The following is a 27,285-nucleotide window of genomic DNA, read 5'->3' as shown; positions in this document are numbered from 1 at the left end:
CTTATCTATTTTCACCCACACACAACTCATCTCAGTGAAACAATTGCTGTTTGAGTCTAGGTCTGTGTCCTCTCCTAGAACAGACCAGTGGTACATTCCTTTGCGATTGTAGATGCCATCCATTGCAAGAGAGGGGGAAATTGTGCTACAAAATAAAACAGAGCTGCAAAGTTGTGCTCACCCAGTTGTGGAAAGTTTATAAAATGAGGTAAGAAAATCACAGCATCTCTTGGTTTGGGGGTCACTGTGTCTTCCTAGGTCACAGAAGTTTGGTAGCTGTAACTGAGCAATCCATCGACATCGGAATTTGTGTAAATGGAATGTAGAGAGAGAAGAAAGTTATTTAATTTATTTTTTTTGAGTTGGGATCTCACTCAGCTGCCCAGACTGGAGTGCAGCGTCATGATCACAGCTCACTGGAGCCTTGACCTTCTGGGCTCAGGTGATCCTCCTGCCTCAGCCTCCATGACGCCTGGCCAATTTTTTTTGATTTTTTTTTTTTTTTAAAGAAGAGGGTCTTGCTATATTGCCTCGGCTATCTCAAACTCCTGGCCTCAAGTGATCCTCCAACTCGGCCTCCCAAAGTGCCGGGATTACAGCTATTGAGCCTCTGCACCCGGCTGAGAAGAAAACTTTAAAACACAAAAAGTATAGCTTATCTATGGAAACTATAGTTAACAGTAATATATTGTATATTTCAAAATAGCTAGAAGAGAAGATCTGGAATGTTCCCAACACAAAGAAGTGATAAATGCTTAAGGCCACGGCTATCCCTGATTTGTATGCTTATATCATATGTGCAGCTATTATGTATCAACTTCTTCAAAGTATAGTTTATGAAACACTTTGGCAATTGATCCTAATTATGTAATTACAGAGTATAATTATTGCAATTATAATAATCTATAGTAAACAGTCATTAGGAAATGCCAAGAAGTATCAAGCGCCAAGTTGAGCAAACGGCAAAATCCCACCCGACTCTTGCTACGATTCACATCTGTTTATTTACATCCACGGCAAAGTGGCTCATACGAATCGGTCCCTGGTTCTCTGTTACTCTGCCTGGGTCCCACTCATGACGAACCCCTGATAGGATCCTTCTCTGACGGCTCGGTTTGCCCTTCAACCTGGTTAAGCATTAACTTAGACTAACGATCTGATCTTCCCTTCACTTGTGATCAGCTTCGACCAGCGTGGCCCTCTGCTCCCCATGTGGAATTAATGAACGTCCCTCTTGGCAGTTTATTTCAGTCTTTCTCTCTTAATGCCTCTTTCTCCCCGCCCCCAGGTCCCTTATTTTGATTCTCCTCTTTCCTCGATCTCAGAGATTCTCTGTAACTCCTCAGGAAAATGAGAAACGGCGCTGCTGTAGAACAAATTCTAGAAAACTCTGGACTTCTGGGGCAACTCACAGGCTCCTCTGTGAGCCTCTCATGCATTCTCTGCTTTCTGCTACGGAGCCCATGATGGGTGTCTGGCGCGTTGCTGAGCTCTGGCACACACACTCAGTCTGTTCAGCCTCTCCAACTGGGGAGGGTACAATGCGGTCCCACTTCCTTTGTTACCCAAATTACAATGAGTTGGCATCAAACCCCACACACACACATTTGAACTTGGGCCCCTCAGCAGGACCACACCTTATGTAGAAAACTCTCCTGTGGTGCAGCCTGAAAGATGCTCTACAAGGAGTTTCTCTTATCTTTCTGCTCTACTCTCCGGCCTGTTTCTCCCTTTGCTTCCACCTCTCCATGCCAGTGGGACATACCCTTCCCCATATCCCAGCTGATGCCGGGCTGCAGCTACTGTCCAGAGATCACCAAAGATTCAGGGACAATGGAGAGGAATGATTGTAAGACGAGTGCAGAGAAAAAGAGAACGAGCCGAGTGGTTAGAAAAGAAAATTTATTAGAGAGAAAGGAAAGAAAGGCTGGCCCTTAAGAAGTACCAGCACCTTTGTTGGGGTTTTTTTTTTTTTTTTGTGGGTTCCTTTTAGACTCCCTAGCTGGGGTCTGGTGGTCACGTAACACACGTAGTCCTGAGGAAGCAGGTGCTGGTGGTCATGTAACCCCAAGACGTGGTCTTGAGGAAGCAGGCTGGTGCTGGTGGTCATGTAACCTTGAGGACGCAGGTGTTGGCAGCGAAAACAAGATGTCGCTTAAGCAGGCGGGGAAGGAGTGGGGAGGGGTGGGTGGGGTTGTAGCTCCCTTACAATGATCTCATTGAAAATACCCAGCGATGGCTGTGGGTATGGCTCTTCTCCGAGCTGAGGTCCAGACCCAGCCTCAGGCTTGGGGCCACCACCCCAGCCCTCTACCTCCCCAGTCCCCGCCGCTGACAATCCCTTGGGTGTATCTACACTCTTCAGCTCCTAGCAGCCATCAGGTCTAGAAGGAGAAAGAGTTCCCCAGGTCCCCCAGTCTAAGTTCCCATTTCATGTCTGAGAATCTCTCTTTCCCCGATGTTTTACCCTGTATACCTCACTCCGCCCTCTAGGGCTGGACACCAGCAGAGTTGAGTTATTTAGCCTTTTTTTTCCTTTTGAATTGGGGTCTCACTCTGTTGTCCAGGCTTGAATGCGGTGGCGCGATCATGGCTCCCCACAGCCTCAGCCTCCTGGGGTCAGGTGATCATCCCTCCTCACTCTCCTCGGTAGCTGGGACTACAGGCAGGTGCCACCACACACGACTAATTTTTTCTTTTTTCTTTTTGGTAGAGATGAAGTCTCATTATGTTGCCCAGGCTGGTCTCAAAATCCTGGGTTCAAGCAATCCTCCTCCTTCGGTCTTCCAAAGTGCTGGGTTTATGGGTGTAAGCCACCAGGCCCGGCCTCTTTGATTAGCACCCACAGGCCAGGCCAGGTGGAATTCTGACAAGCTGTCTTCTCATCCTCTAAACTGTTCCACTGTCACCCCTAAAGCCTCAAAAGCAACGCTTCGCAGCATGGGTGCTGTAAATCTACACAGGGCCAGGGGCATATTTCTTCCAGATCCTCCTGCCAGAAGGGTTTCATAGACCTTTGTAAGCTGAATTGTTCCCCGATTCGTATTACCTAACAGAAGGCCTAGCTCCCAGACTCTGAGAAATCTACATTCAGATTTAGGAAGAAATCACAATTTCCTACAAGTACAATGGTTGTGAATAAGCTTCAATTTCAATTAAAAGGTCAATCAAGTAGTTTTCTCAGCCGGGCTCGGTGGCTCAGCCTGTCATCCCAGCACTTTGGGAGGCCGAGATGAGTGGATTGCCTGAGCCCGCGGGTTCAAGACCCACCCAGGCAACTTGGCAAGACCTCGTCTCTACAATATATAAAAAATTAGCCGGGCGTGGTAGCACGCGCTTGTAGTTCCAGCTACAAGCTTGGAAGGCTGAGGCGGAAGCGTCGCCGGAGCCCAGCAGGTTGACGCTGGGGTGACCGGGAGTGTGCCACTGCACTCCAGTCTGTGCGACATAGTGAGATTCCAACTCAAAAAAGAAAATTATTTAACTAGGTCACTTTTAATGACTGATGGGCATTTAGGTTGTTTTCAGGGCTTTAGGAGGGTGGGAAAGCAGGGAGGGTTATTGTTTTTATGCATAATGTTGCAGAAAACATGCCTCTGTTTGTATAGCCATATAGGTTTGTGACCATGTTCATAAGACAAATTCCTAGCAGTGGAATTTCTGGGCCCAAAGTCATATATGGTGAGGTGTGGTGTCTCATGTTTGTAATCCCAGCATTTTAGATGGCTGAGGTGGGAGGATCTCTTGAGGCCAGGAATTTGAGGACAGCAGGGGCAACATAGCAAGATCCCATCTCTATTTTTTTTTGTTTTTTTGAGTTGGAGTCTCACTCCATCGCCCAGACTGGAGTGCAGTGGCCGCTCCCGGCCACCACTGCCTTTACCTGCTGGGCTCTGGCGATCCTTCCGTCTCAGCCTTCCAAGTAGCTGAAACTACAGGCGCGTGCTACCATGCCCGGCTCATTTTGATTTATTGTAGAGATGAGGTCTCGCCAAGTTGCCCAGGCAGGTCTCGAACCCGCCGGCTCAGGCAATCCACTCACCTCAGCCTCCCAAAGGCGCGAGATTACAGGCTGAGCCACCGAGCTGGCCCCATCTCTATTTTAAAAAAATGTTTAAGTTAAAAAAGTCATAGACCTTTAAATTTTTACAGATACTGATTGTAACAATTTACTTTCTTAACATGGGTATTATCATACTTGTTATGTTTTGCCAGTTTGATAGGCAGAATGTGACATCTCTCTGTTGTTTTGGTTTAGATTTGTTCAAATATAAGTTATGTTAGCTATAAGTGATGTCCTTTCTTTGGTCTGATGGCCACTTGTGTCTGTATCCTGTTAGCTGTGTGTTCATATCTTTTGCTCATATCTTTCTATTGAATTGTTCCTCTTTTTCCGATTGAGTTGTAAGATTACTTTGTTAACTGAGATAATGTAGTTCTTTTTTTTTTTTTTGAATTGGAGTCTCACTCTATCACTCAGGCTGGAGTGTAGTGGCACACTCACAGCCACCCCAGTGTCGACTTGCTGGTCCGGTGATCTTTCTGCCTCAGTCTTCCAAGTAGCCAGAACTACAGGCGCGCACTACCAGGCCCGGCTAATTTTTGATTTATTGTAGAGATGAGGTCTCGCCAAGTTGCTGGGGCTGCTCTCGAACCCACAGGCTCAGGCAATCCATTCGCCTCGGCCTCCCAAAATACTAGGATTACAGACTGAGCTACTGAGCCGGGCCGATAGCGTAGTTCTTATAATTATTATTCTGTGTTAGAGATATGTCTTCCAGCATGTCATTTGTCTTTCGATTTCGCACATGTTACTCTTTATTCTACAGAAGTTTCAAATATCCATCCAGTCAGAGTCAATAATCATTTTCTTTATGGCTTCCGGATAAGTGCAACTTTTAAATGACAGTTTTTACAGATTCTGCCTTGTAAAGTGAAAAAAAACCTCTTGAACCTGATGGAACCTATGCCATGTCCACAGGTTAGCACTGTCCTTGCACTGTGGTTGTTCTAAGGACAATAAGCAATGGACAGTGAGACTTGTGATAGGATCAGAGGACGTTTGTCTCATGTGTCTCCTCAGAACAGATGGATCTAGCCATCAGAGTTCCTTTTTTCACAGCCCGAGACTGGCCCAGACATCCCAATGGATGACGACATAGTCTGGTGACCACATTCCTCAGAGAAATCGGTCACATTTCTCTTTTGCTAAAGTAGCAATGGTCAATTTAATTAAATACACCATCATTCAGGCTATTTGGGGATTTTGTAATAGATTTTTTTTTCTCTGTCTCTTTTTGTATTCAAGAAGGGTAAAAGATTTTTTTAAAAAATCAGCCTGGTTATTAATATTTTATGTTTAATTTTGTTTCTTACAGGCAGCTTCAAAAGATGGTCCATGATATTAAAAACAATGAAGGTGGAATAATGAACAAAATCAAAAAGTAAGTTAGACTCTATTTAAATACATAGGTATATAAAGTAAGTCAGTCTGTGCTACATGGAAGAAAACAAATTTCTCTTGATACCCAAGGGAGGAGTTGTAACCTCTTTAGCACGTAAGGCTTTCTTCCTGTTGGCTAGAATCCATGGTGGCTAGGTCCACATTCTAGAAACATGGCAAGTAAGTGCAGTGCTACTCGGGGAGCTTTAATTTTCCTTTTGACTGCAGGAGAGGTGAGCTATGAGCATTCAAGGTGCCCAGCAAACATCAAAGCAGGAAAATCAACCATTTAGCAAAGAGCTACCCGAGACACGCTTTAAGAAATCAGAATGGGAAGTTACAAAACACAGCACAGGTTTCTTTAGGATGCCATATGGGTTTTCCATATTTTATTCCAATTATTGCCTTAAAATGGCATTTTCAATCTGCACTTGGAGAGGGAAAGTTGGAATACCAAAACTTTTTATACACCAACAACTTTTAAGCTCTTTTTTTTTTTTTAAAAGATAATTGAAATTGTACATACCTTCATTTTCCACTTAAAGTCTAAGTCAAGAGAAAAGGGAAAATGGCATTCTGCTAAGTATTTAAGTTTTTAAATGAAAATAATGAACATTTCTCAGGGAAAAAACAATCAAAGAAGTCAGAATTGCACTAAGTCAAAATCCCCACCTTAACCACTGCCCAAGAAATGGACATTGTCGTGAGTGGATTGCCTGAGCCTGCGGGTTCAAGACCCGCCCGGGCAACTTGGTGAGACCTCATCTCTACAATAAATCAAAAAATTATCTGGGCGTGGTAGCGTGTGCCTGTAGTTCCAGCTACTCAGAAGGCTGAGGCGGAAGGATCGCCGGAGCCCAGCAGGTTGAGGCTGCGGTGGCCGGGAACGGCCACTACACTTCAGTCTGGGTGACAGACTGAGACTCCGACTCAAAAAAAAAAAAAAAAAGAAAAAAAAATGGACATTGTCATGAGTTCAGCATGTGTATCTATACATATATGTTTACATACACACATGCATATACGGACATAGTAGCTAGCTCTATACATGGACGTTTTCATCATGAGTGATGTCATATTACATACACCATTCTCCCAATTTGCTTTGTTGGTTTTACTTAATGCTATGTCATGGACATCTTTCTTTGTTAGTATGTAAAAATAGACAGTCTTCTTTTTTGAACAGCTAATTAGTAGTCTATTATAAATGTATTGCAATTCTGTTAGCCAGGTTTATATTGGTCATTTTTTAAGTGGAGAGAGGGGTGTTAAGAGTGTAAACTGATACAACATTTTTAAGGGCAATTTGACAATATCAGTCAAAATTCTCTGGCCATTTCTTTCACTTTAACTCTCACAAATATTACTTTATTTTGAAATAATTTTTGGGTGACCCTTGAGTATACCACTAACTAAATTCCTGAAATGAAATTTCTGAATGGAAGGAGTTTGCTCAGCCTGTAATCCCAGCACTTTGGAGGCTGAGGCAAGTGGATTATCTGAGTCTGTGAGTTCGAGACCAGCCCAGGCAACTTGGCGAGACCTCATCTCTACAATAAATAAAAAAGTTAGCCGGACATGGTAGAGCACACCTGTAGTTGTGGCTACTTGGAAAGCTGGGGTGGAAAGGTAGCCGGAGCCCAGCAGGTCGATGCTGGGGTGGCCGTGAGTGTGCCACGGCACTTCAGCCTGGGTTCAAAACAAAACAAAAAAATGATTGCTATTACCAAATTTGCCTCCCAAAATTTTGTACCGAAAATAGTGTATAAAAACTCATTTCTCTATGCCTTCCAAATATGAAAATATTCTTTTTCATATTTACCAAATAAAAAATTACATTAGGTGGTGTTTTTACACTATAGAATGTAAAGGAGTCTCAATGTATATAAGGAATCATCATAAAACAGTTAATTTTGCCTTCTGCTTGTAGGACAGTGGTCATCTCCTAGAGGAGGGGCCCTTATCTTCATGTTTTATCCTGTGACTTGGAGAGGTGTGTGATTACTTTCCCCTCTCATGTCTGATACACGTAGATCTCATTCTCTGTGAGAGAGTCCGTCTCGTCATAGTTATAGGATGAACAATGCTAGATGAATTCTCCCACCATGGCCAGTTTTACAACACACCAACTTTCAACACCATGAAGCTCCTACATAAAATGTCTCTCTGTTCCATGGCCAGGCATACTTACGGCAGCCACGGAGCTCAAGTTTTTTTCCAACAGTTTCTATTTCAAATGTTCTGCCCACGGGGGGACCAACCTGTTTCTTCTTAGCCTGGAAATTATGGCCACCGCAGTCATAGCCCTGCGTGACGTCAAGGGCCCTTTGGTGCAAAGTGACTCACAGTTATGCTCTCACTCAAAGCCAGGCAACAGGTGCTACCTTGAAAGAAGGAAGTACAGTCCAACACACTGGTTCCCTAATGCAAAACCGTGACAGAGTTTATGGCCGTGTGAGAGAATAAGGACCTTGAAGTGGGGGTTGGGGTACAGCTGCCAGTTCAAGCCACACCTTTTATTCCTGGCCTGTGTTCAGTTCTTTCATGAGTTTGTCTTGTATTCTGAGATGATTTGGGACTTTAAAACACCCTTTCTTTTCTTTTCCTAAATGATGATAATAGCAGATAATAGATGGCTTGTATTTTTTGAAATTTTACTGTTCCATGAACAAACCTGTGCTTCAGACCCAGTTTGTTTTTTTCTTCCCTATAATACTTTGGACACTCTTTGTTTCTGTGCCTTATTGTGGGTCTAGTGATATCTTCCCAGCACACCCTGCAGGCTTGTGAGGAGAACTGAATGAGATAATAGATATTGAGAGTCTATGGGGAGAATAACAGACTTTCTACACAAATATATGTATTGTTATTGTTGCAAAATTACAATTTTGGTTTCTAAGATCTTTCGTAAATGTTTTTTTAAGTCACACATGAATTTCTGTGCTGCTTTTTTTTCAAGAAATGAAATGTTTTGTATATAATGGTTGACCTATCCTTTAAAAAAAGTACAATATTTTAGTAAGTAAGGGCTAACAGATATGTTTTATTTATTGTATATTTAAAATTTACTAAACAAATAATTCTTAATTAAATTGGGTGAATATTATTAAAAATAATAATTCACTATAAACAGTATTCATTTCAAATAATGGAAAGGGAGGTCTTGTCAGAACTTATAAAACACCTAAAACTTGAGATGTTTTTTAAACATGTAATTGTAATCTTCTTTTAATGAATGGAAAATGATTGTGATAGTCAGCATATTTTATATGTGCATGAAGATATTAAAGTAATTTTGAGGGTGCTTGAAACAATTTGTATACTAAATAAGCTAAATATCGCAACCTTGACCGCTCACTGTTCACTTATTTGGCATATTTTAAAGTGGTGCAAAAATAATTTCAGCCCAACCTACAACTAAAATGGTTATAATCACTCATTTGTGTTCTGCTATTTAAAACATCTGAAAGCCATTAAAATATAGTTCACCTCTCTTATCTTCCTAACAGTTCACCTACTCTTATCTTCCTTGAACCTCTGAATTCAGTGCTTACTAATATTCTGCCCTCTCTGAACTCTTTACCACCCAACTCCACCTTGGCCAAGTCATAGCCACATCCTGCACTGGGGAGATGAAGAGAGGCAGGGAACCTCTGGCTAACGGCTTCACTACAATCACAATACATTGACTCCTTCAATGGATGGGTCCAAACGAGGCCGTTATTCTATTAGTTGTCTCTCTGTTGTCCCTGTATCAGCTTATGCCATGGGCCTTGAGAGCAATTGTCCCACCCACTGACCTTTCGTCTATGGTTGTTGCCTACAGGCTAAAGGTCAAAGCGCCTCCAAGTGTTCCTCGAAGGGACTACGCTTCAGGTAAGAGTATTTCATGCTTTAACCACCTCTTGACTATAATGTTTATATTTACATTGGTGTTCAAGTCTATAGAATGGGAAATATGTTCTACTCATTTGGAAACAAAAGGTGACTAACCTAACTTCAAGAATGACCAAATCTGCTAAGCATTTGACTGTAATAGAGATGTAGTACTTTATCTGTCCATCTATCCATTCATTCATCTGCCATCCATCCATCCATCCATTTACTCATCTATTTAATAGACATTTATGAAACATCTTCCATGGACCAGGCACCCAAAAGGCCTTAGACACAAATACAGTGCTAAACGAGTTAGATATACACACCTCACTGACAGAATGTATAGTCTAGAAGGGATAATAGATGGTGTTAAAAGTAATTATGACTCAGTGAGGATGTCCAAAATTCTACGGAAGTTCATAGCAGCAGTACCTAATCTAATCTAACGTGAGATGTGTGGGGGAAGAGAAAAAAGACTTCCTTGAAAAAAAAAAAAAAGCTGTTGAAATGGATCCTTGAGAACTGTTGAAGGAATGGGGAGAATATATTATTGCTGGCACATGATTACTCAATCCTCTTGGAGTTTAGCCTGTCACCCAAATCCAACTAGGATCAACTTTGACAGAGGTGGGAGGCTGGTCTTGAAACTGGCAGTGTTTATGGCAGTGGTGAGCCAAGTCAAATATTCAACACACTTTCCTTTTCTAGAACAGACACCTTGGGAGGACAGATCTAAAATCTCTTTCTACAGCAGTAAGATAAAGACTTCCTGAAGAGCCCTTGGTGAAAACCACAGGGCTACAGATATCCTTGGGGGTTCTTCCTCAACAAGTCAACATCAAACTATAACCTTAAATGATGATTACTATTTTATTTTTTCTGCCACTAATCACGATAGCAATAGATCAAACAGTTGAGTTCCTCTTAGGCACTGAGGGAATCCTGTCAGCTGAAAAATGCTGACCAACATGACCAACTCTGGTTACTGACCCGCTGGACCACTCACCAAGTTCCAGAGCATTTAGTCACTTTGACCTGACAGTCGGTCGGCAAGACTTCACAGCTGCTCAGAGGACTCCTGTGCAGTTTGGAACTTAAAAAAAGAGGAGCCTGGCCCGGCTCAGTGGCTCAGCCTGTCATCCCAGCACTTTGGGAAGCTGGGGTGAGTGGACTGCCGGAGCCCGTGGGTTCGAGATCAGCCCGGGCAACTTGGCAAGACCTCATCTCTACAATAAATAAAAAATTAGCAGGGCATGGTAGTGCGTGCCTCTAGTTCCGGCTACTTGGAAGGTTGAGGTGGAAGGAATGCCAGAGCCCAGCAGGTCGACACTAGGGTGGCCGTGAGTGTGCCACTGCACTCCAGCCTGGGCAACGGAGTGAGATTCCAACTCAAAAAACAAAGACAAACACCCTCCCAAAACCAAAAAGAGGAACACTTTCCTGGATTTTCAACTCACTCTCTAAGTTCTATAACAGAAAAGAAGCCAACAGACCAAACCTCTAAAGTAGCTACGTAGATTTGATGGGAAATTATGGAATCATGGAGCTTGAGTTTAAAAGGAACCCCAGAGGTCATGTAGTCCAATATCCAATCCGAGGCTTGAGCCCTACCTCACCACATGCACCCCACAAATGAGGCCCAGCTTCTACTTGGACACCTCTGTGACTGTTTCCCAAACCTGCTTGGTGAGCAAGGGATAGACAGCTCCGGCTAAATATAGATACCCTCCATTTCCTCATGTCTTCCCACATCTATCCTGATGGCCACACACAGTACAAGTCTTTAAATATTAAGAAAAACAGAAATTGAATTGCTCTGTGCAACTTCAATTAAGAAATTACGTTATTTTACTGGGTGCAGTGGCTCATGCCTATAATCCCAGCACGTTGGGAGCCTGAGGCAGGAGGATTGCTTGAGCCCAGGAGTTCGAAACCAGCCTGGGCAACATAGCGAGACTTTGTCTCTACAAAAAGTCAAAAAATTAGCTGGGCGCGGTGGCGCATGCATGTAGTCCCAGCTACTTGGAAGGCTGAGATGGAAGGATCCCTTGAACCCAGGAGATCGAGGCTGTGGTAGCCGTGATCATGCCTGTACTCCAGTCTGGGTGACAGAGTGAGACCCCGACAAACATTAAAAAAAAAAAAAAAAAGAAGGAAGGAAAGAAGTGAGGTCATTTGAGCAGTTTCTACTCTGGGATAAATATCTCCAGGTACTTTGGTTGTTCTACGCACTCTGATTCATTCAACAAATATTTCACAAGTGTCTTGTATGATTCCCACTGTGCGAGATCTGAAGTGGGGAACAAAATATAGTGCCTGACCCTAAGGAGCTACTGACTAGTGGAAATCAGACAGTAGGCAAGAAAGCATGCAGGTAAATAGAAATCACCAAACATGGGACTGCTTTGGAGGCACAGGGCGGGGCACAGTGATTGTGACTTGCTGTGGGGTAGGAGAATGGCTTGGGGGATTAGGGAATGTCCCTCCGAGGAGATGGCATTTCATCTGAGTGCACAGGGACAGATGTGCAGAAATATTTGCCACTTTGGAGATGAACCAGCAGCATCAGAGATGCTGGAGACAAATGCTAGAAGCTCAGAGCCCATTTTTGGAAACCCGAGTGGATCAACAAAGCTGATGTCAGGGTGGACATCTCTCCTCTAGGGTCCTCAAATGCAGCCATCTGTTCCCTTGTTGCTCACCCAGGGCCCTTTCTTTTCCTCAGTTTTCCGCTTGGGCCAAGGCAGGTCGTGTCATTCGTAAGTCATCTCCTTGCCTGGCCCACATGGCTTGGAGATCATCCTTGATTCCTCCTTTTCCCTCAGCCTCTAGGAAAAAATAATCTCCGGGTCCTACTGATTCTGTCCGTCAAGTGTCTCTCAGATCTTTGTCCCGCCTCTGTTCCCATTGCTACAGCTCATGCCCTCGTCATCTCTTGTGGGTCCCAGCACAGACGCTTCTAAGTAGTCTCATTAGTTGCTGATTGCATGTGGTCCTGTCAACCTCCAGCAGAGAACTGTTCTGAATCAAAATTCTCTTTAAATCTTTCCATGAGGCCGGACGTGGTGGCTCAACCCTGTAATCCCAGCACTTTGGGAGGCCAAAGTGAGGGGATGGCCTGAGCCCATGGGTTTGGGAACAGTCTGGGAAACTTGGCGAGACCTCACCTCTACAATAAATCAAAAAAATTAGCCAGTCGTGGTAGCGTGCATCTGTGGTTTCAGCTACTTGGAAAGCTGAGGCAGAATGATCTTCGAAGCCCAGCAGGTCAACACTAGGGTGGCCGTGAGCATGCCACTGCCCCCTGGGCTACAGAGTGAGACTCCAACTCAAAAACAAAAAAATATCTTTCCATGGGTCTGGCATAGTGGCTCATGTCTATAATTCCAACCACTTTGGGAGGCTGAGGTGAGAGGATCACTTGAGCCTTGGGGAGTGAGGCTATAGTGAGCTATGATTGCATCCCCGCACTCCAGCCTGGGCAACATAGTGAGACCCTGTCTCAACAAAAAAAGTTTTTAAAAAAATAAACATTTTAAAACAATCTTGTAGTCCCAGCTACCTGAAAAGCTGAGGCTGAAGGATCACCTGAGCCCAGCAGGTCGAGGCTGTGGTGGCCGTGAGCATGCCACTGCACTCTAGCCTGAGTGCACATCTTTAAAATGCAAAATAAAAAGGCCGGGCTTGGTGGTTCAGCCTGTAATCCTGCGCTTTGGGAGGCTGAGGTGAGTGGATTGCCTGAGCCCGCGGGTTCGAGACCCACCCGGGCAACTTGGCGAGACCTCGTCTCTACAATAAATCAAAAATTAGCCGGGTGTGGTAGCCTGCGCCTGTAGTTCCAGCTACTTGGAAGGATCGCCGGAGCCCAGCAGGTCGAGGCTGTGGTGACCAGGAACGGCCACTGCACTCCATTCTGGGTGACAGAGTGAGACTCCAACTCAAAAAAAAAAAAAAAGAAGAATCTTAAGCCAGGTACGGTGGCTCACACATGTAATCCCAGCACTTTGGGAGGCCGAAGTAGGAGGATTGCTTGAACCCAGAAGTTCGAGACCAACCCGTGCAACATAGCAAGACCTCCTTTCTACCAACAACTTAAAAAATTAGCCAAGTATGGTGGTGGACACCTGTAATTTCAGCTACTCAGGAGGCTGAGGCAGGAGGATCGCCTGAGCCCAGGAGGTCAAGGCTGCAATAAACCGTGATGATGCCCCTTCATTCCAGCATGGGCCACAGAGTGAGAGTCTGACTCAAAAAATAAAAAATTTTAAAAAAGAAATGCAGAATCTTGACCTCGCCCTAGAACTCCTGGATCAGAATTTGCATTTAGCAAGATCTCCGAGGGATAGAGACATGTAATGAATTTGAGAAATCCTGCCATAAACCGCCATCTCCGTCCTTATTGGAAGCAGATGCCCACCCCTCACCCCCCAGGATCCACTGACGTTCCAGATCTCAGATATGTACCCTGTTGCTTTGCCTGACCAGTGGGACCTTGCCCGGTCCCCCTGCTTACAGACTCAGCCCTTGGAAACAACCCAAACCGCCATCACCACCTGCAGTGAATGCCCTCCCCTGATGTTTCCTTCCCCAGTTCCTGTCCAGGAAGCATTTCCAGCTGCTTCCCCTGAGCTGGGGGGAGGGGGAGAGGTGTCCCCATGCAGTTGCATGCCCAGGACCTCAGCAACCAGCCCTGAGAGCTACTCCTGAACCCGAGGAGTCTCCGAGGACCATGGAGACCCCAGTGTGTGGAGACCTGAGCCCATCAGACCTCCTGAGCCCAGGAGACCAGTCAGATGCTCTCTGGAAGACTGTTGAGTCTTAGTCCACCCAAGGCCTCTGAAATAACCCCACTTGTTTCCCCCAGATGCTGGATTTATATCCTTTTTCCAGTCCCAGGGGCAAATAGTTCCCCCAAATCCTCTAAGCCAAGAGTGTGTTGACCTCAGGGTTGGTGACCTTCAGAGAGCAAAGGATGGAGAGGGCCAGTGCCCCCTGCAGAGGGTGGGAGAGGAGTCACCAGAGTCTCTCCCCTGGTGGGAAAGCAGAGGCAGGAAGCTTGGACCACACAAAGAATGGGGCCCCGACGACCCCCAGGGATGCAGATCAGGCCGGGGCAGAGACCTGCCTTCAGCTGAGACCCAGCAACCCTGCCTTTGCCCCCGAGGAGGGAGTATTGTCCGCGGGGACCTCACGGCCCACTGCAGAGTGAATGTATCACCCCAGGCACTGCTGCTGGAAAGGACGATGTCCAAAACCTGCTGGGTATTTACTTCGTTCTGAGCACTATGCTAAGCTCTTTACAGACATATCTCATTTAATCTTCCCCTAGCTCCATTATACAGAAGCTACTATCTCAGTTCTGCCAATGAGGAAAATGCGTCTCGGGAACATGAAGGAACCTGTCCAAGGTGACTGCTTCCTCCTTAGAGGAAGACTGCTTCCTTCCTCTAAGAAGGAAGCCCCTATCCCAGGCTCCCCTCCCACCAGCCTGCCCTTGACCCGAGCTGAGATGTTTACACTCTTCTGGGATGTTTCTTATTCCTCTGAAGTCACCAGCACCCCTGGCATCGATGCCAAAACCTCCTTCCCAGTTCCTGAGCTTTCACCATGGAACAGCTTCCTGGAGCTTCGAAGCCTGAAGTCTGGCTTGGGATGGGAGCAGGGAGAGACCAGTCGTGATGCCCCCGGAGACCGTGGGCATGACTGCAGATGCCCCAGTGGTCGCCCCCCAGAGCCCTGAGTAGTCAGAGCTGGATAAGGCCTCTTTCCTTGTACGCTCGGGCCCCGGCGTCCAGGGCTGTCGAGGCATCCCTGAGAGGTCCACCACTGACTCTTCCGCTGGCCTCTGCTGTCATGCAGGGAGAAGGTCAGAAGGATCAGGGCGAGGGGGTGGGACAAATTCACTCACACGAAGAAGATTCCAAGGCCAGGATGACCCTTGACTGGGAATCTTGGGAAATGCCCATCACAGGGTACACATGACGGCCCTTGGTCCACTAGGGTTTTTTGCTTTTTGAGTGGGAGTCTCACTCCATCACCTAGAGCCACCCCATCACCTAGAGCATGCTCACGGCCACCCCAGCGTTGACCTGCTGGGCTCCAGCAATCCTTCTGCCTCAGTCTTCCAAGTAGCTGGACCCACAGGCACGCGTGACCATGCTCGACTCATTTTTTTGATTTATTGTCTAGATGATATCTCACTATGTTGCCCAGGCTGGTCTCAAACCTGCGGGTTAGGCAATCCACTCGCCTCAGCCTCCCAAAGTGCTGGGATGACAGGCTGAGCCACTGAGCCTGGCTGACTAGAAGGTATTTTAAAACTTGGGAAGTTCTAAGAGATTGTCCAAGCCAAGCTTCTCATTTAAGGGACAACTTAGAGACCAGAGAGGCAAAGTGACAGCTCAAGGTCACACAGCAAGGTGATGACTGTGCTGGGCTCTGTTTCCCATTGCTGTACAACCATCCCACTGTCAATAGTCCTGCCAGAGGGTGAAAAAACAAGCAGGCGAAGGGAGTTTCTAAGACGTTAAATATCTAGACGCCAGACCCTTCTCCCAGCCAGCCTGGGCCCGGGTCTTGTCCTTAGCTCCCCGCCCTGGGTGGTGCCCCTTTGTCATCTCAGGGCTGCATGGCGGGACCCGCCACCCACTGCCTCCCCCACAGCCTCTGCAGTTCTGCTTTCTGTTCCTGTCCTGTGTCTGTCCCCAGCACCGCAGGCGGCCCGCCTTCTTTCTTTCCTTCCTTCTATGTCCCACTGCGGTCTTCCCACTGGTGACCACGTGCCATCACCTGCTGGGTAGAGACACCCTGTGGCCCAGAGCGCAGCCTCCGGGGCAGGACGGAGGCCACCACTGAGACGTGTGTCAGTCTAGCCTCTGGCCCACGGTCCCTGGTGCTCCTGTCAACTCAGAACCGGGAGGCTGGATTCACACGCGCGACGTCACCGCTCTGCCTGACCAGCCACCCCAGAGCCTCATGCTGTCCTTCCAGCCATCCCTTCCTATTCGGAAGACCCTCAGTGTGGATGGGACTTCCTTCCTCCGCACCCGAGTTCCTAGACTCCATCTTCGCCAGCTCTCTTCTCAGCTTGTCACTGGAGCCTGCAGTGTCCACAGGCTTCGTGTGACCGCCTGGCACAGTCTCCTGTCCCTCTGCGTGCAGGGTGTTCATTCTGCGCATCTCTACCTCTGGGGCTGCCACGTGTACCCGACTCTGCTGATGGAAGAACACCCCTTCTTCATCTTCATTCTCTCGCCAGATTCGCTCGTTCTTCAAGGTCCCATTCAGTCCCACGTCCAGCATGCAGCTTTCTGCCCTTCTCAGCTCAGGCTAAGCACACCCTTTCCTGAACTCCCCAGCACCTGGGAATGACCCCGGCTGCGGGGACACTTCTCAAGAAATTTCACACCACCCTGGATCGTCCCTGGTCTCACACACGGTCGTTCTTCTGGTCTTAGTTCTTCATGTCCACTGCACAGTGTGGCTTGGGGAGAAGACCTTGGACTCTGGGATTCTTTAGGCCTGGTTGGATTTTTGGTCCTCCCCGCTAAGCACCATGGGACTTTGAACAGTTCGGTAACTTTGCAGAGCCAATGATTCCTGACCTAGAAATAAGAATGCTCATCCTTAGCCGGCCGTGGTAGCTCATGCCTGTCATCTCAATATTTTGGGATGTGGAGGTGAAAGGATTGTCTGAGTCCAGGGGTTTGAGACCAGCCCGGGCAACTTGGGGAGACCTTATCTCTACAATAAATCAAAAAATTATCTGGGCATGGTGGCGCGTGCCTGTGGTTCCAGCTACTTGGAAGGCTGAGGTGGAAGGATCACCTGAGCCCAGCAGGTCGAGGTTACAGTGACCGTGAGCATGCCACTGCCCTCCAGCCTGGGCAACAGAGTGAGACTCCTACTCAAAAAAAAAAAAAAAGAAAGAAAAAGCATATCCATCTTTTAGGTTGTTCTGAGAATTGTGGAGACTATTTTTTTTTTGTTAGGTGAGAAAAAAGGATTTATTGAGAGGACAGAAAAGCTCCCAGAGCGGGAGGCTACCCAAGGGGGTTGCCCCAGATTCTTTTCTAAGCAGTATTAATAATGTCCATTTTCGGTTGGGTACAGTGGCTCATGCCTGTAACCCCAGCATTTCGGGAGGCTAAAGCAGGAGGATTGCTTGAGCCTAGAAGTTCAAGACCAGTTGGGCAACATAGCGAGACCTTGTCTCTACCAGAAAAAAAAAAATTAGCCAAATGTGGTGGTGTACACCTATGGTTCCAGCTACTCAGGAGGCTGAGGCAAGAGGCTCACCTGAGCCCAGGAGGTCAAGGCTGCAGAGAGCTGTGATTGTGCCACTGCACCACTGCACTCCAGCCTGGGTGACAGAGTAAGACTTGGACTCAAAATAATAATAACCATTATAATGTCCATTTTAGTGATGAGAAAACTGAAACCTGCAGGTGAAGCAATTTGGCTAAGATCACACTGTTAACAAATGGCAGAATCAGGAGTCTGAGTTAGGCAGTCTGTTTACAGAGTACAAGCTCAAACCCCTGCATGTCTTGGCTTGTGTCTGACACTAAGATGGTGACCGTTCTCTGTCTCCCAGTGCCTGGTGCTGTGTCCATCCATGCCTGAGGAGGGCTGTGTGAAGTTGGAAGCTTGGGCCAGACAAAGGGAGGAGTCTCTCCATTATGTGGCATGGGATTATGACACAGTCGGTGGAGCAAAACTCCCGGTGAGGGCCACCATAGGAGAGGCTCTACCTGACAAGAAGGCCCGGCCGGGATCTCACCTTCCCTGCAGGGAATCAAACCACCTGGCCCACGTGAAACTTGGACTTCCCCTCCCCAAAATGATACCCACTGCAATACAGGTGTTCCTGGATCTTGTCTTTGTGGTGACGAGACGGTGTGATTGCCATGGGGGTGAACTAGAGTCAGTGGTGTTTTGAGGGCTTCTCTAGACATCAGCAATGTCCAAATGATATGACAGCAATAATCCGGCATTACTCGGTGCAAGGCTTTGCTAAGTGCCTCACATTGTTATTTGAGCCTCACAAAACACGAGGGAGGCACTATTCTTATCCTTCCTTTACAGGTGAGGAAATTAAGCTTTAAACCATATTAAGTCATCGGCCCAAGACCAAGGAGCTGGTCAAGAACAGAACCAAGATTTGAATCCAAAGAGCCTGGTTCTCAAACCACTACCTGCACACGTTGGGAGGCTGCCTGAGATAGGGGACACCGGAGGCTCTTTACGGCCTAGTACTTTGGACTGTCATGGGACGGTCATGCTTTCCAGGCTGGGCAATTGCCTGCAAGGTTGTGACTGTATGAGCGCGATGCTGTGAGGTGCCCTTGGGACCAGAAGATGAGTGTAGCCGGGGTGGGTGGGGGTACCATCAAACCGTGTCCGTCACATGCTAGTGTCCTCTCTTTTCTGCCTCCATGTGCCAAGACGCCTAGATTGGGTCGTTCTCCCTTCTTCTCGTTTTTTTTTAAAGACACAAAGTCGTGCTTTGTCACCCAGGCTGGAGTATAGTGATGCGATCATACCTCACTGCAGCCTAGGCCTCCTGGGCTCAAGCGATCCTCCTGTCTCAGCCTCCCTTGTAGCTGGGATGACAGGTATCTGCCATCACATCTGGCTAAATTTTTTATTTTTTTGTAGAGACAGGGTCTCATTCTGTTGCTCAGGCTGGTCTTGAACTCCTGGGCTCAAGCGATCCTCCCACCTCATTACCCTAAAGTGCTAGGATTAGAGGTGTGAGCCATCGTGTCCAGCACTCAGGTTTTACCTGAATGCTCAGCAGAAGAGCAGGAGTCCACTTGAGATTTTAGTTGTAGGAGCCAACACAGACAGCGCGGCCTCCCATCCAGCCTCCAGACTCACAAGCCAAGTGACCTCATGCAGGTTTTGCAGCCTCGTTTAAAACCAGTTTTCCCCGCCAGGTGTGGTAGCTCAGCCTGTAATCCCAGCACTTTGGGAGGCCGAAGCAAAAGGATTGCCTGAGCCCGGGGGCTCGAGACCAGCCTGGGCAAACTTGGTGAGACCTCGTCTCTACAATAAATCGCAAAAACAAGCCAGACATGGTGGTGTGCGTTTGTAGTTCCAGGTACTTGGAAGGCTGAGGTAGAAGGATCGCCTGAGCCCGGCAGGTTGAGGCTTCGGTGGCTGTGAGTGTGCCACTGCACTCCAGCCTTGGCGACAGAATAAGACTCCTACTAAAAAAAACCCAAAACATAAGACCAGTTTTCCCAACTATAAAATAGAGATAACAGCACCTACCACCTAGTGCTGCTGTAAGGATATATTTTTATGACACTTAGCCTAATACCCAGCACATGAGAAGTGTTCAATCAATAGAATCTGTTGTTATTATCCTAATGTTCATTCATTCCACTCACTTATGAGTGCACACTTGTAGTCCTGCATACGGATGACAGATGCAAAATGCCGTCCAGCTACAAAGATAAATGACATAGGCCTTGTTTTTCAGGACAGGGAGACATGGACAACTTAATCACAGCACAGGACACAATGAAATGCAGATGATATCACGGTGCCACCGACAACTAAGAGGGCCCAGAGGAAGAAGGGATTGATATGACAAGAGGGACTAGGGCAGACTTTAAGGAGGAGGAGTCTTAGGGGTTTCCATGGAAGCAGGGGGATGGCCACCAGCAGAGTCACCAAAGTGCATGGTGGGAGACACAAGCTCTCCAGTGTTACTGTCAGTGAGCGTGGGAGAAGTCGGTGGGAGCACAGAGATCTGCAGTGCTGGAATGTGTTGACATAGAACATTGGCTTTATTCCATAGCGAGTCACTGATGATTCTTGAGGAAAAGAACAGCATAACCCAACCTTTATTGTAATAAAATGCCTGGAAACAGCTGGGTGTGCTGGCTCACACCTGGAATCCCAGCACTCTGAGAGGCCAAGGTGGGAGGATCACTTGAGCCCAGGAGTTCGAGACCAACCTGGACAACACAGTGAGACCTCGTCTCTACCAAAAAATTAAAAACAATTAGCTGGGCGTGGTAGCGCATGCCTATAGTACCAGCTACTCAGGAGGCTGAGGCAGAAAGATCGCCTGAGCCTAAGAGGTCAAGGCTGCAAAGAACCGTGATCATGCCACTGCATGCCAGTCAGGGTGACAGAGCGGGACTCCGACTCAAAAATAAATAGATTAAAAAAAAAACTGGAAATAGGATGAACGGGTTGGAGAAGAAAGGTAATGGACACGGGGAAACTATTTAGTTAGAGACTAATTCGTTGACTGTGGCAATTACTTTTACCATGTGCTGATTATAAAGTAGGGCCTGACGCTGAGAAACAGTTCAGGAAATGCAGTTCACTCTGGCTGGGACATGGCTTTCATGAAGGTCTTTTTACAAAGGTTTCCATTTAAATGGCTGAATCAAAAACATCTTGCCATCTTACGAGCGTCAGTTATCCCCAGACTTAAGGTATTCTAAATTCTTTCCCCTACGGTGCCAGGTAAACCATAATGGGAAGAGGACTTACTCACCCATACTTCCAGAGTTTCTTAGCAAACCCCAGTGATTGCAGTATGCCCTATTTTAGCCTCAGTCAACCCAAAGAATAACTTTTTTTTCTTTGCATTGGAGTCTCACTCTGCCAGGCTGGAGTGCAGTGGCACGTTCATGGCCACCCTAGTGTCAACTTGCTGGGCTCCAGCAATCCTTCTGCCTCAGCCTTTCAAGTAGCCAGAACTACAGGTGCGTGCTACCACGCCCGGCTAATTTTTTTTTATTTATTGTAGAGATGAGGTCTCACCAAGTTGCCCGTGTTGGTCTCGAACCCACGGACTCACGCAATTCGCTTGCCTTGGCCTCCCGAAGTGCTGGGATGACAGGCTGAGCTACCGAATCTGGCCCAAAGAATAATTTTTGAAATTTTGTGTTTCAATAGATTTAGGGGTCCAAAGGGTTTTGGGTTACTTGGCTGCTTTGTAGAGAAGTCAAGAGGTCTGGTCTTTACGTGTATCCATCACCCCCACCAGAGCACATTGTATCTAATAGGTGATTTTTCATTCCTCCACCCTTCCCACCCCCACTTTCTGAGTCTCCAATGTCCATTATGTCATTCTCTATGTCTCTGCAGCTCAGTAGTTTAGCTCCCACTTGTAAGTGAGAGCGTGCTGAGTTTGGTATTCTGTTCCTGTGTTACTGTATCTAGGAAAATGCTCTCCAGTTCCATTCAAGTTACTGCAAAAGACATTATTTTGTTCTTCCTTGTGAATAGTATTCCTTGGTGTATATATAGACTGCATTGTCTTTTTTGTTCTTGTTTTTGAGTTGGAGTCTCACTCTGTCACCCAGGCTGGAGTGCAGTGGCATACTCACGGCCACCCCAGCCTTGACCTGCTGGGCTCCAGCGATCCTCCTGCCTCAGCCTTCCAAGTAGCTGGAACCACAGGTGTGCGCTACCATGCCTGGCTAACTTTTGATTTATTGTAGAGACGAGTTGCCCAGGTGGGTCTCGAACCCTCATGCTCAGGCGATCCACTCGCCTCGGTCTCCCAAAGTGCTGGGATGACAGGTTGAGCCACCGCACCCGGTCTCGATTTAAATATTTTATTTTATTATTTATCATTATTATTTGACTCGAAGTCTCACCCCGTCACCCAGGCTGGAGTGCAGTGGCACACTCACGGCCACCCCAGCGTCGACCCGCTGGGCTCCAGCGATCCTCCTGCCTCAACCTTCCAAGTAGCCAGAACTACAGGCACGCGCTATCACACCTGGCTAAATAGACCGCATTTTCATTATTCACTTATGATGACTCCATAGCTTTGTGATTGTGAATTGTGCTGCAATGACCATGTGGGTACAGGTGTCCTCTTTTGTGTCATGCCCTCTCTTCCTTCAGGTAGATACCCAGTAGCAGGATTGCTGGATCAAATAGGAGATCCACTTGTAGTTTCCAAAGAGAGGAGTTATTCTCTGTCCATGCCAAGGTCTGAGCCATGTCTGGCTTTGCAGAGTGACTCCTCCCTAGGGCCTCTTGTGTGTCCCCAAGAGAGGCCACTGCCACCACTGTTGCTTTAACATGTGACTCCCTCTGATCCAAAGGCCTCCTTCGTGACCCATCTCATCTCCCTGGTGGCTTTGCTGGGGCCTCTGTGGATCCCACCCGTGTGGCTCCTTGGAGTCGGTGGTCTGCTATGGCAAGGGGCAGAGATGACGCCAAAAAAAAAAAGGCTCGGCCGAACTCAGTTGCTCAGCCTGTCATCCCAGCACTTTGGGAGGCTGAGGCAAGAGGATTGCCTGAGCCCAGGGGTTCGAGACCAGCCTGGGCAACTTGGTGAACCTCGTCTCTACAATAAATCACAAAATCTAGCCAGGTGTGGTGGCGTGTGTTCGTAGTTCCAGCTACCGGGAAGGCTGTGGTGGAAGGGTTGCCTAAACCCAGTAGGTCGAGGTTGCGGTGGTTGTGAGCATGCCGCTGCACTCCAGCCTGGGCAACAAGAGTGAGACTCCAACTCAAAAAAGGAAAAAAAAAAAGGCTCTGTTGAGGTTCTGGGGAGTTCAGGAACCATCCATTGGACCTTCTGGTACAGCAGCTGCTGTGTGGGGGGCGGGCACTGGGACCCTCTATGGTGTTGTTGCTGGAGCCACTCTGATACACAGGCCGGTGTCTGGTTGATTTCCTACATGGCAGAGTGAAACCCTTCACCTTTAAGGCCTGCTCATGGCATGGGCCAGATGTTAGGTTTCTCGGATTTGCTCTAAACGTGTTTTGGAGAAAAAAAGGGTTAAATGGTCTCCTTGGCTTTCATAATTCAGGCCTATTTTATTCTTCAAGCTCATAAGCAACTTAAGGCCCTCAACCTGTCATATCCATTTGGGTATCTTCTGTGGAGTCTAGCACCCGTGTCCTCCCTACTCCCCCATCCCTGGGCCGCCCCACCTTTGCCCCAAGCTCAAAGGCAGTGCAAGACAGAGTTTTGGAGCGTGAGCTTGGAAACTAACCTGCAGGGCTCAACTCCTGGCTCTGCCATTTACTCTCTGACCTTGGCCACATGGCTTCTCGGCTCTAGGCCTCCGTTTCCTCACAAGGTTCTTTTTTTTTTTTTGAGTTGGGGTCTCACTGTGTTGCCCAGGTTGGAGTGCAGTGACATGATCTTGGCTCACCGCAGCCTCAACCTCCAGGGCTCTGTCTCAGCCTCCTGAGTTGCTGGGACTACAGGAGTGTGCCACCACACCTGGCTTATTTATATATATGTATATATATTTGTGTGTGTGTGTGTGTGTGTGTGTGTGTGTGTAGACCAGATCACACCGTGGTGTTGCCTACGCACTCACAAGGCTTTTGAGAGGAACGAAAGAGGGCAAAATTCTGATAACATGGCCAGGTACATAGTAAAGCACTGGATACGTTTTTTCAAAACAAAAAAGTCAAAGGTAGGGCTAGAAAGAATCACAGAAGCTATGCCCTCATTTTATAGATCTGGAAACTGAGGCCTGAGATGTTAAGGGTCTTGCCCACAGCCTCCAACTAATTAGGGTCAGAGCCTGGATGAGAATTTCGATCTACCTGACTTCCTGGCCAGTGCTCTTTCTATGGCATCTTCCACATATTAGTTCAAAGAAGTCCTTACAGGGTGAATTGTAGGTTCCTACCAGGAGACCCAGAAATGTCCCTTAAAGACAGACATGGAGCCAGGCTTGGTGGCTTAGCCTGTAATCCCGCGCTTTGGGAGGCTGAGGTGAGTGGATCGCCTGAGCCTGCGGGTTCGAGACCCGCCTGGGCAGCGAGACTTCATTTTTACAATAAATCAAAAAATCAGCCAGGCGTGGTAGCGCGCGCCTGTAATTCCGGCTACTGGGAAGGCTGAGGCGGAAGGATCGCCGGAGCCCGGCAGGTCGAGGCTGCGGTGGCCGGGAGTGGCCACTGCACTCCAGTCTGGGCGACAGAGTGAGACTCCAACTCAAAAAAAAAAAAAAAAAAAAAAAAAAAAAGAATTAAAAAGTAAACGACCGTACAGCTGTAGTAACCAGACAAGGCTGAGCCAATGGCACCGGCATACCCAGAGGATGGGAGGGCGGGGGGGATGGGCTGGAGCCAGTCGGCTGTGACTCATACGTGTGTTCTGTCTCCCTCGTGCCATCCCAGAGAGCCCTGCTGATGAAGAGGAACAGTGGTCAGATGACTTCGTGAGTATCTGCTCCTGGGACCAGGAGGGGATCAGGGCGCCGTGGGAGGCCTTTTTCAGGGCTCGTTTCTGAATTACACACCGGTGGTCAGCTGCACATCGCAGGAGGGAAGGAAAGGGCGGGCCTAGGAAGGTCAGCCACAGACAAGGCAGTGACAGCCTCGCCATGGCTGGCTTGACCAGCACTCACTTCGTGCCGGGCTAAGAGCTTGACATGCATTGCCCTGTTTAATCTTTGCCGCAGTCCTGTGGGGGGAGGTATTCTTATCCCTATTTTCAGTGCTGGCGTTCAAGGTACTCACCAGCACAGCGAAAACAGGTGTTCAGTGTTTCATACTTCCATGTTAGTTGGCAAATGCCTCTGCCCCACGCTACCCTCTATCACCACCTGGCCCCTACCCAGGAGATATAAACAAACCAACAAAGATAGAGCCAAGACTTGGCACATCCGGGGCCCTCCAGGACCAGGGCATGGGAAGTTTCAGGAACTTGCAATTCCAAATTCAAATGCAGATCCTCAGATCTCAGAATCAAGCTCTTCACCACAGAGGTGCTTGCTGTGACCAAAAGGGCATTAGCATAGCCCCCGGGGTCACAGAGTGAGAGAGGGACCCGGCCATGGTGACACGGGGGAGGGGGGTGTATCAGAATGAACTTCCTCACGGTGGCTCTTTGCAAGACCCCTGTCTTATAGAAACAAGACCTCCTAAACATTTTTCTTCACAATAATTATTCCCCACTTACATCAAATTCATCCCGAAAGTGAGCCTGCTCCCATCCATGAGTGGAACAGATCCAAGAAGTCTTCCACGCACCTGTACACCCATTTCACAGGTAGAGAAACTGAGGCCCACCCTCACTCACTCAGTAGCCCTGTAGAATGAGAACCTAGGACTCAGACCTCCATGCCAGTGTCCAGAATGGAGACTGAGCTCAGTTCCATATGCTACCTGGAACATATACAGAGTCTTTTTTTTTTTTGAGTCGGAGTCTCACTCCATCGCCCAGGCTGGAACGCAGTGGCACGCTCACTCACAGCCACCCCAGCGTCAACCGGCTGGGCTCCGGCGATCTTTCTGCCTCTCAGTCTTCCAAGGAGCTGGAACTACAGGCGTGGGCTACCATGCCCGGCGAATTTTTAAAAATTCATTGTCAAGACAAAGTCTCACCAAGTTGCCCGGGCTGGTCTCGAACCCGCGGGCTCAGGCCATCCACTTGCCTTGGCCTCCCCAAGTGCTGGGATGACAGTCTGAGCCACTGAGCCTGGCCCATATACAGAGTCTTAGGAGACAGGAGCTCCTCCTTCTTCAACTGCAGGAAAAGAGGAGGAAAATTAGGGGAACAGGTGACTTCTCTGCCCATCACTTGGGCGTGGACATCCCCCTGGGACCCAGCAGCCGGCCACTGACCCACCCAGAAGCACTGCAGCTGCGCCCTCTGCTGGCTGCACACGGGAAAGAAACTGGGTGGTCCACAGCTGGAAAAGATGGTGGAAAATTAAGCTCCCTGGCTAGGTGAAACGAGCACACGGAAGGGACTTAGAAATAAAATAAAATCAGCCTGAAGAGGAGGGACTGGCTTGCCCCAGAGCCAAAAGGCTAAAATTAAGATGACAGCTGCCGTAAGGGTTGAGTAAACACTCACGATTGTCCTTAATGCAGAGGTTCTCCTCTGCGCCTAGAATGAAATCCATGTTACTTGTTACTGAGGCCTCCAGGCCTGATAAAATCGTGCTATACAATTGCCCGGGAAAGGAGACGGGTCCAAAAGCCGGTACCTCCCCCATCCACTGGAAAGTCACATGTGGATCATGCAACGTGGCAGGCAGTCATTGGGGGCAGAGGACGCAGAGGCCAGGGGACCTCTGATGTCCCGAATCAGGTATTTCTTCTATGTTGATGTCGGTATAAATGGTGTATATGTAGGCAATCTCTGGAAAACACGCCCAAGAAGCTTAGGAACTCTGTTCGCCTCCGGGCGGAGGAGCTGAGACGCGGGGACTGACGTTGCACCTTGCATCCTTCTGAGCTGCTTGGATTTTTAGACCATGGCAAGATATCTTCAATATGGACGTCAATAAAATGTCTATTTACAAAACCAAAAATAGGCCAGGGGGCCGTAAGCTCAGCACTTTGGGAGGCCGAGGCAGGAAGATTGCTTGAGCCCAGGAGTTTGAGACCAACCCAGAAAACATGGCGAGACCCGATCTCTATTTAAAATATGTTAAAAACTTGCCAAGTGTGGTGATGTGTACCTGTGGCCCTGGCTACTTGGGAGGCTGAGGCAGGAGGATCACTTGAGTCCAGGAGTTGGAGGCTGCAGTGAGCCATGATCGCACCTGCTCATTCAAGCCTGGGCAACGGAACTGAGCCCCATCTCTCTCTCTTTCTATTAAAAAAATTTTTTTAAAGTAAAGAAAGAAAATGGACTCCACATCCCTTTGAAGCCTGAACCCTGCAGTTCACCAATTCCGCCTTAAAAAAAAAAAATCTCTTTTCAAAAGCATTTGGGTATGTCTGTGTGTCACCACACCCTCTTTGTAGCAAGCTCCCTTCTCAGCTGTCAGCCTTCATGATAAATGAAACCAACTAGCTATTCTATTTTATTGGGTCCCTTCTTTATCTTTTAAAAATATGGTTTAGCCGGGCTCGGTGGCTCAGCCTGTAATCCTGCGCCTTTGGGAGGCTGAGGTGAGTGGATTGCCTGAGCCCGCGGGTTCGAGACCCGCCTGGGCAGGTGAGATCTCATCTCTACAATAAATCATAAAATCAGCCAGGCGTGATAGCGCACG

The 27,285-nt window shown here is 47.7% G+C and overlaps 1 protein-coding gene across 1 annotated transcript in view; it reads left to right on the top strand.

Moving 5' to 3' along the window:
• Positions 1-27,285, top strand: part of BLNK (B-cell linker) — a 97,742-nt gene that overhangs the window by 25,427 nt on the left and 45,030 nt on the right. Inside the window, exons 2-4 of the mRNA XM_021712914.1 lie at positions 5,379-5,444; positions 9,270-9,319; positions 24,455-24,495. Coding sequence (XP_021568589.1) covers positions 5,379-5,444; positions 9,270-9,319; positions 24,455-24,495 — 157 coding nt within the window. The remainder of the gene's footprint in view (positions 1-5,378; positions 5,445-9,269; positions 9,320-24,454; positions 24,496-27,285) is intronic.

This window comes from Carlito syrichta, unplaced genomic scaffold (genome assembly GCF_000164805.1).
Source record: "Carlito syrichta isolate Samal-C Ts95f unplaced genomic scaffold, Tarsius_syrichta-2.0.1 Scaffold303721, whole genome shotgun sequence".
Classification (NCBI taxonomy): domain Eukaryota; kingdom Metazoa; phylum Chordata; class Mammalia; order Primates; family Tarsiidae; genus Carlito; species Carlito syrichta.
This window is presented reverse-complemented; position numbering and strand designations above follow the sequence as displayed.